We start from the raw sequence: 10,000 nt of genomic DNA, 5'->3' as shown, positions 1-10,000 counted from the left end.
GCCCCCCCCCCCCCCAAACACCCCGAGGACAAAATAGTTTTTATGGCACAAATGAGCTGCAGAAGCAACAAACTCTGTAAAGGTTATTAACAGCCGGATTATCAATCGGAGGTAACGCAGCAGTGATGGGACGACGTATTAAAACGGGCCGATAATGGCTTTCCCTGCCGAACAATAGCTCTGCCCTCAATTTAACACCCGGACGTGTTATTCCTGATCGTCCCTGCAGCTCCGCGACGCCTCGGGAGGCCCGGCGGACGTCTGCTGAACCGGCCGGTTGTCTCCTTTTCAGTCCCACAAATTAATCCCCTAAATAAACACAGAAGAGCTTAATTAAAAGGAGGAAGCAGAGGGAGGAGGAGGAGGAGGAGGAGGAGAAGGGAACCTCTGTCAGCTAGTCAACATCCACCTGAACATCAGGGGACTGGAGAGGAAACGGAACCGCAGAACCAGAACGATCCGGTCCAGGAGGAGGTTTGGAAATGAGAAGAATAATAACATCAGTCTGTTAAGTATTAAGACACTGTTAGCCTAGCTTAGCATAAAGACTGATTAACCTCTGATTAATGGGTTAAAACCTGAAGTTTTTCTGAAAAAACATATAGTATCTAAAAATGAACCACAGACCTGTCAATCAAACAGTGTCTCTTTGATTGACAGGTCTGTGGTTCATTAAACAGGTCTTCTTGAATCTTCTTTTCTAATGAATGAGGGATTATTTTCAGATGGACCTCCAGAAAACTAAGAAGAAGGAGTGACTTTAGCTAACAACACCGAGAGAACTGATGGACACATTTTATAAAAAAAAAAAAATAAAATAAAATAAATCAACATATTTACGTCATTCATGACACAAAAAATAAGCAACACAATTAAAAAGCCAAAACAAACACAACAATGTCAATGATAGTGTTGGTCACGTGACAGGAGATTTACTCCTGTAAAATGGTTCTGATCCAGAAGTGTCTTCAGCTGCAATACCAGCGAGTGCCACTAGAGGTCGGCTCCAAAAAGCCTCCGGCTCCATAGACTCCCATTCAACTTCTCTCATCAAATCCAAAGTGAATAAAATGTGTCCATCAGTTATCTCGGTGTTGTTAGCTAAAGTCACTCCTTCTTCTTAGTTTTCTGGAGGTCCATCTGAAAATAATCCCTCATTCATTAGAAAAGAAGATTCAAGAAGACCTGTTTTTGGGGGCGTGTCTGTTTGATTGACAGGCCTGTGGTGCAGTCAGGTTACAGCTATCGGTGGGCGGGACGTAGTATCGTCAGGTTTCCGATCAGATCGGTCAGATCCACCGCTGGCTCCTCCCCCAGCTCGTCCAAATATGGTCACTTCCTGCAGGTTTTTCCCAAATTGTTGAACTTTTCCTTTAGAAGTATTGGAGCTGTTTAAAAGCTGCTAATCGTCTGATCGATATTAAAACTTCATTATCTGTCAGCGGGTTTGTTTTAACGATCTGCAGCTTTGGAACAAAAGGAGAATAAAATTCAATTTAAAATCTGATGCAGTTTCTCTGAATGTAAATGAATTGGTTTTTTTCCTGAATCTGATCAATACTGTTGATTTGTTGTGTTTACCATCCGAACAGAATCTCCCTTACGTTACATCCACTTCCTGCTTTGCTCCGGGCGCTGATCGATGCGAGACGGCTGAGAAAAAGGTTTCTCTTCTTTTTTGGTAGCTGCCCATTAATTCATGATGTAATAATGTGGAGATTTACTAAACAATGTTTTTAAACTCGCTCTGGGATCAATTTGAGTCGTGAGCTTTTTATTCTGCGGCTCGCTGACTTCACCTAAACACGATGGAGCTTCCGGAAAAAACAATTCTCAAAAAAACTAAGGCGGTAATTAGTGCACGTCGCACCCCGAATAATCCCGTTATCTTCACAACGAGCTCGTTTCATGTGAGATTAATTGAGTTGAGCGTTGAGCGCCGTTATAGATTTAAACTCTGGACTGCAGGACCTCGACTTGCCCGTGAAGTTCGGAGTCGGCGTGACAGTCAAAGGTCACTGCGACCTCATAAAACACGTCTGTGGCCATAAATGAAGAATTCCTCATTTATTACAACAAAAACTTCACAAACAACAGAATAAAATGATGATATTCTGTATCCAAAAGGTCAAAGGTCATCTTCAATGCAGCATCATAATGCTCCACAACGGAGGAACAGAAGGGGAGAAACATCTGGTCTGATCCTGATCCGGTGACACCATCTTGGTTTGGACTTGGTTTAAACTGGTTTCAAACCTGGTTTTGGTTTTAAACTGGTTTCACATGTGGTTTTGGAGTCGTTTTCTTGGTAAATGGTGTGAATGTGTGACTCTAATCTCAGGTGTCCAACTTGAAATTGTGCCGACTGCAGACCTTCGGTGTGTCGGTTCAACATGAGCGTGAAACATCCACCTTTTACAATCTGGAGCTTCATTGCAGCAAAATCCAGATTTGAAGCATCGTCTGTTGTCACGGCAACCACTTTGTGTTCTATCAGAATCAGATTGATTGGAAAATCTTCTTCACTACAGATATCATGTGATCATCTCATGTTTGCAGCTGTTTTAAAAGCCTCCCTGCAGCTTCAGCACACCTCCACCTCTGGATGTTCTCCAGGTAAGCTCCGCCCCATGAGGTCACTTACTTCTGGGAGAAGAGGTCTCTGTAGGGGCTGCCGTGCTGCATGGCGATGCCGTAGCCCTTACTGCTCATGCTGTTTCCCGACACGGTGATGGTGCAGTCGTCGTCCGTCAGCGCGGCGTACTCCAGCACCGCCATGTCCCACAGGAAGGCGTAGGGACTCTTCTTCGCCTGCAGACACAGATGAAGTCCATGTCTGTAAATCTGGAACATTTTATTAGAAAATTAATCTGTGATAAATCTGCTCATCAATTAATGGTTCAAAACTAAAACAATTCTAGAATTATGGAACTTCCAGGTTTGAAAATTGAATTATTTTCTGCTTTTTTATCTGTTTTGTATTAAATGTTTTGGAGTTTGGACATTTGGTCAGAAAAAAACCTCCCTTCAAAATAAAAGCACTATTTAGGAGCCATATCAAAGTATAGTTGTAGTAGTTTAATATTTTATGAAAATAATTGTTTAAATAAAAAACTGCATGTTCATGTTGTTATCCACAGGTTTTTAGCATGTGATATGTAGTATGTCTAACGTACGGCAGCATCGGCGTGTTGATCTCATCAGACGGGAAAACATCCTTCAGTTTTAGGAGTTTGAACATTTGGTGGACCTGCAGCCATGAAACCCCCCAAAATATTTAATAATACCTCAGAAATGCCCAGATTCGGCTTTTACTCTCCTGTTTACTCATTTTAGTTCATTCCTGACGGCTTGTTTCCGTGTTCTTGTTGAGTTTGGTGTGTTTGTACAGTTTCCTGCGTCGGCCGTGTTTTCTCTGCTGCAGCAGCCTCCACCTCTCCAACCTGTTCACTCACAATCCAGCGTTCGGCTCTCCTCCTCCCTTTTTATAGCAACAGAGACTCGGAGTCTTTAGATCCTTTTCATGCTGTTACAACCTAATTACCACGTCACGCCCTGAGCGGCTGCTCGCTTTGTGCTCGTCGTCTGAGGGGAGTCGGTTTGTTCTCCAGGTGACACGAAGGGAAACAAAAGCCGTGCGGTGTTTGCAGAACCGTACAAAGATGCTCAGAGACGCGACGACACGCTCAGATGCAGAGCAGCAAACTAAAAAAAGGCACTTATGAATCAAAGGAGGACAAACGGGGACACAAACACTCAGAGGAGCCGGTTACTGTCACGACCCCGGGCTCCGTGCAGCGAGCAGCGAGACGACACATCAAACCTCAACAACCGCACAGCAACGCTTCTTTATTTTACCATCCAACAGCATTTTATTGCAGATACAGCTGAAAAGATGAAAAACTTTACTGTACCGATGAAGTCAGACGAATTCTCTGATCTCCGGTTCTGACCCACAGAAAGCCGAACTGGACTCATCGTCTGGCATTTCACCTACGCAGCTGAAGTTATAGAAAGCTAACTGCACCATCGTACGTATCATTATTATTATTATATGCAGTCGACACGGAATCAGAGCCGAAGATGTCGTGATTATGAAGACGATCTTTTCTTCTTACAGTTCTCACTGAGAAAGATGAAACTGTTCAGAAACAAAGCGCCTGAGAGGACCTGGCAGCATGTGGGAGGACGTCGTACGGAAAAGCACTCAACAACAGCCAGAGAAGCCATTAGTGTGTGTGTGTGTGTGTGTGTGTGTGTGTGTGTGTGTGTGTGTGTGTGTGTGTGTGTGTGTGCAGTTTGGGGTTACAGCGGGGAGGAAAACGTCAAAGAATCTGGGGGGATGTTTATCATGCAAATGGCTGAATAATGGATGTGCTCCGAGCCGATTTGTCTCCGACGCTAATTTGTCATCGGCTCTTTGGGAGATCTATGAGCATAATAACGCACAGCAGCGAAACACGACTTCTGTTTTCATACAAACACACACACACACACACACACACACACACACACACACACACACACACACACACACACACACACACACACACACACACACACACACACACACACACACACACACACACACACACACACACACACCGACTCTCTAATTCGTGTATTGTGGAATTGCTACTGCAATTAAGTAATGGGTAAACAGAGGAGCGCCTGCTGAGAGTAAAACAGGGGGAATGCCTCTATGTGTGTGTGTGTGTGTGTGTGTGTGTGAGAGTGTGTGTGTGCATGTGTGTGTTTGTATGTGTGTGTGCGTATGTGTGTTAAAAACACACAACTAAACCACAACATCACACGAGCCGGTTTTTCAGACCTGAAGCTATGAACATTTTTATAAACTGAGATTAGTTCATGCTATGGCGCCCCCTGGCTGCAAACACTCGCGTCGGACTTAAAAGCGGAACGTTTGCCGATGAAACAGCAGGAAATTCATCACAAAATTGGAAAAAAAAAAAGTTCTGCTGCTATGTTCACGTGATTTATAGTTGTTCATCTAAAACACTGCATTAAATCTCTGAGGTGACGTTAAACATCATATGAAGGACATCTGAGCGAGGAAACTGAATACTCAGCACTTATTAATGATCTGCTGATTTGATCCGGTTTATTCACGCGCTCTCCGCGGTACCTTGCGAATGCCCTCCGACGGGCTGGACACGGAGTAGTCCAGGCCGTCGCTCCTGCTGATGGTCCTCCACAGCTCAGCGTAGGTGCTGTCCTGCTCCAGAGGGTTGGTGCCTTTGTTCCTGAAGTAGTCGTAGACGGCAGAGTCCCTCACGGTGCCGTAGTCCACGTCGATCTGCCGCGCCAAGTCCTGGAACGACCTGCGGGGACACGAAGGGAAAACACCGTCGGTTTGCTGTTTGTGTCGAGTCATTCTCGCGCTGCAAGAACTGCTGGAAAAAAGAAGCAGAACATTTTATTGAAAGCCTTTTTTTGTCTGTGAACTGGTGCAGGTTCTGGTGCAGGTTCTGGTGCAGGTTCTGGTCCAGGTTCTGGTGCAGGTTCTGGTGCAGGTTCTGGTCCAGGTTCTGGTGCAGGTTGGGGGTCCAGATTTAGCTTTAATTTGGAACCCTCTGTTGGACCAACGTCTACCAGATTGCTCGGAGGACAGTTAACAGGTTTGTAGACAATTTAAAGCAGAATCACAAAATTACACATTTTATCTACTTATTTGTTCAGTTATATATTTTATGAATCATATCTTCTTAATTTATTTATTTTTAAGTCATATTCAAACATTTAGTGTCACCCATGTGAAGTCATTAAATGTCAATTCTTGACTGTAATTAAATGTATAAATATTGATGTCTTCTCTAAACTGACTTCAGGTCTGTGTTTATTTAATATATTTATTGATCTGTGAGTCCTGTTGGAGCTGAGAGACCAGATTTAATCAACGACACCCACGAGACCGATGGATTCGTATCTCCTGTCGCCTCGAGGTGTTTAAACCAAGCTGCCGCGTTTTTCTTCTGTGTTTTAATAAGAATGAACAGAAAGGATTCAGAACTTCATCAAAACAAACAACAGGCGCAATATTGATTTTCAAATAAACAAAATGAAGATGAAAAGAAAAAAAAAGTAATTTCAGTCACAGAAACCTGCGGCCATGAAGAATAAAAAAAAAAAAACTCTAAGTGAAACAGGAAGTGATGTTCGTCTAATCAACAGCAAAAATTAATTCCTGCTGGGTTTAATTTCTGCTCAGAAACTTCACATCCTGATGTAGATTTATTTTACGGCTTGAAGTTGAAGCTGCTCGTTAAAACGTTCCTGGAAAAGTTGATTGTTTTTCTGCAGAAGTTCCTCATCGAGGTTATAAAACTCCAAAAGAGCTTCGTTCTGTTTTAGTTTTCTTGGACGTTAAAAAAGTTAAGATCCAGATTTTCACTGGGTCCTGGAGGATTGTTGACCCTCCACCGCTCCACTTTGTTCTCCGTCAGTGTTTTTAGTAAATCACCGTGAAGCTTCCTGTTCAAGTTTGTCCTCATTTGCACAAAAAACACTCGCCGTCTTGTTTTTCACCTCGAGGCCACGAAGCCGTGAAACTGATCCGAGTTCAACCTCAGCGGAAAACAAAAACAACACGTCTCCGAGACACTCGGGGAAAAAAAGCAAAAAAAAACCACAGCACTCACAGCTCCTCCTCCTCATTATCATCATCATCATCATCATCTTCCTCAATTTCCTGCTACAAACTCAGAAGGTTCATTTTCAGAAGCACAGTGTCTCTGTGAGAAAAAACACTGAGGACTCTTTCAAATATAACATTTTTAAAGAGAATCTGATGAACACAAAATACTGACGTGGAAAACTCACTAAGACTCACTAAGACTCACTAAAACTAACTAAGACTCACTAAGACTCACTCAGACTCACTAAAACTCACTAAGACTCACTAAGACTCACTAAGACTCACTCAGACTCACCCAGACTCACTAAAACTCACTAAAACTCACTCAGACTCACTAAAACTCACTAAGACTCACTCAGACTCACTAAAACTCACTAAAACTCACTAAGACTCACTCAGACTCACTAAGACTCACTAAAAAAAATCACTAAAACTCACCAAAACTCACTAAGACTCACTCAGACTCACTAAGACCCACAAAGACTCACCAAGACTCACTAAAACTCACTAAAACTCACTAAAACTCACCAAGACTCACTAAAACTCACTAAAACTCACCAACACTCACCAAGACTCACTAAAACTCACCAAGACTCACTAAAACTCACTAAGACTCACTCAGACTCACTAAAACTCACTAAAACTCACTAAGACTCACTCAGACTCACTAAGACTCACTAAAAAAAATCACTAAAACTCACCAAAACTCACTAAGACTCACTCAGACTCACTAAGACTCACTAAAAAAAATCACTAAAACTCACCAAAACTCACTAAGACTCACTCAGACTCACTAAGACCCACAAAGACTCACCAAGACTCACTAAAACTCACTAAAACTCACCAAGACTCACTAAAACTCACTAAAACTCACCAACACTCACCAAGACTCACTAAAACTCACCAAGACTCACTAAAACTCACTAAGACTCACTAAGACTCACTAAAACGCACTAAAACTCACTAAAACTCACTAAAACTCTGCTTCCTGTTCGTCTTCTGCTGAACTTAGAAATCCAGACTTCATGAAACTGTTCACATCATGTTGTTTGAACTTCTGAACACTTTCAAACTTTTCCTCTCGACTCGCAGTTTCCAAACTGCACCACGAATGAGGTGTCGAGGTGGTAACGACGGGAGGGTCAAAGGTCGGGGAGGCTGCGAGCGGGGAGTCGGTGGAGACTCGAGACTTCACATGCGTTAAACACTCGAACTCAATGGCCGTGGAGAAATGTTCCAGCTGAGAGTCTTTTTAGAAAAACAATCGACCCGCAAAATGTTTTAGCGCCGCCGGTGAGGTCCGTCAGATCAGAGACGACCCGCAGCTCCGCTTGACCTCCCACGGAGGGGGCGGAGCCTCTGGAGGTTCAGGAAGGTGTGAGGAACTTCTCATAAGCATTAATGCAGAACAATACAGAACATTATCTGCTGTAATATTCTGTATATTCTATAATTATCTTTATACATGTGGTGGTATTATTAGCCCCTCCCAGCTCATCCAAATATGGTCACTTCCTGCTCCAAACCGCTCCGAACTATCAAGATGGTGACGGACAGAATCTGAACTGGAGGATTCATAACGTTCACAAACCAATGATGACATCACTGATGGATGATGGCATCACTGATGGTTGATGACATCACTGCTGGTTGGTACTTGGTGGGAACATTTCTTGTTATTTTAAGTTAATTCTCGTTGTCGTCAGTTTGAGTTTTTCAAGACGGGAAAAGACGAAGAGTCGATAAAAAACCTGTTTTAATGAGGTTTTCTTCCTCTCCGGAGGTTTAATGGTACCGACTGGAGAATTAGCGCCACCTGCTGTTTAACTCATAAACCAATATTCACAGAAAAATAATAAATGAGCGCCAATCCCAAAAATAATAAAACAGCTGTTTTCCAAGTAAATTACTGTCGATACAGAAAAAGGTCTGAATGATGGAAGTTTTGAGGGAAAATTCAGATGCTGTTTGTGTCATTCGGAGCTCGTTACGTGTCTGAATAATGTATTTGTTTACATGGTGATGAGCTGCAGATGTCAGTGTGTGTGTGTCCGTGTGTGCGTGTGCATGTGTGTGTGTGTCCGTGTGTGCGTGTCCTCACCGTATAGCGTGGTCCATGCGTGACACGGTGAGGTACGCTGCCAGGTTGGCCGTGTACGACGAACACACGATGAGCGTGAAGAGCCACCAGCTGCCCATGACGATCCTCAGAGCGACGGAGCCGAGCACACCGTCCCCACCTACACACACACACACACACACACACACACACACACACACACACACACACACACACACACGCACACACACACACACACACACACACACACACACACACACACACACACACACACACACACACACGCAGGTCATCACTCTGCCGGGGGAGGGGATCGAACCTGGGACCTCCCCGATAGAGCAGGTGAGAGCGCCGCTTCATTGCGGCTGCAGCCCATCACAACCTGTTAGGCCTAAAAGGTTTCCCCGGCAACCTGCCAGACCATAATAGCTGCAGCTGGGCGAGAGTGTTTGTCTAAATGCGCATCCGTCCACTTGTGCATTCGCCAGCGGGTTCGTGGACGTGAACACATACGTGAGCAGGTGTGTGTGTGTGTTCTGGTATTTCTGTCTTAGTGGGGACACAGTTTCAGATTGAGGACAGAAGAGACAGAAGTTTAGAAACGTTTTAAAAAGAGAGAGAATTTTTTCAAAGGTAATCATGTTTTAAAACAACGAAGGTTTTTGGAACGAGATGACAAAAAAAAGACTTTGATGATTAAAAACCTTTTTTAGAAACCTATTTGAACCATTTATTTGTTACTTTTGGCTTCAGCCTCGACTGTCTTCTATTTACTTCCTTGAAATAACAGTTTGGAGCTCTTCTCTGTTTTAAACCTCGTCAACAGCTTCAGATGGTTTCTGTGTTTTAAACCTCGTCAACAGCTTCAGATGGTTTCTGTGTTTTAAACCTCGTCAACAGCTTCAGATGGTTTCTGTGTTTTAAACCTCGTCAACAGCTTCAGATGGTTTCTGTGTTTTAAACCTCGTCAACAGCTTCAGATGGTCTCCGGTTTGCTCACCTTGCTGTACGAAGGCTCCGTAGACGATCCAGATGGCGCTGTGCAGCGTTCCCGAGCCGTTGGACGGAGCGCCCGGCGGGGCGTTCTGGGAGGAGGAGGAGGAGGAGGAGGAGGAGGAGCGCAGCGCCTGCAGCCGGTTGAGCAGGAAGATGAGCACGCCCACCACGGGGATGGCGGCGGCGATGCACGCCCACACGGCGAGGTCGAAGGGCGCGAACAGCGAGAAGATGTTGATCTTCTCCTCGGGTTTCCTCAGCAGGATGCC

At 44.1% G+C, this 10,000-nt stretch overlaps 1 protein-coding gene across 3 annotated transcripts in view; it reads right to left on the bottom strand.

Annotated features, from left to right (window-relative positions):
* Positions 1 to 10,000, bottom strand: part of grid1b (glutamate receptor, ionotropic, delta 1b) — a 335,801-nt gene that overhangs the window by 9,819 nt on the left and 315,982 nt on the right. For all 3 annotated transcript variants that reach the window (XM_069717577.1, XM_069717578.1, XM_069717579.1), the window contains 4 exons: positions 9,736 to 10,000; positions 8,757 to 8,895; positions 5,147 to 5,342; positions 2,645 to 2,811 (listed from right to left, as the gene is read on the bottom strand). The exon at positions 9,736 to 10,000 is cut by the window's right edge and continues 90 nt beyond it. In XM_069717577.1, the coding sequence (XP_069573678.1) occupies positions 2,645 to 2,811; positions 5,147 to 5,342; positions 8,757 to 8,895; positions 9,736 to 10,000 (767 nt within the window). The remainder of the gene's footprint in view (positions 1 to 2,644; positions 2,812 to 5,146; positions 5,343 to 8,756; positions 8,896 to 9,735) is intronic.

Source organism: Brachyistius frenatus, unplaced genomic scaffold (genome assembly GCF_029030835.1).
Source record: "Brachyistius frenatus isolate BFR_SWC_R1_liver_20210118 unplaced genomic scaffold, ASM2903083v1 Contig_177, whole genome shotgun sequence".
In the NCBI taxonomy this organism is placed as follows: Eukaryota; Metazoa; Chordata; class Actinopteri; family Embiotocidae; genus Brachyistius; species Brachyistius frenatus.
Note: the sequence above shows the minus strand (reverse complement) of the source record. Positions and strands in the feature narration are given on the sequence as shown.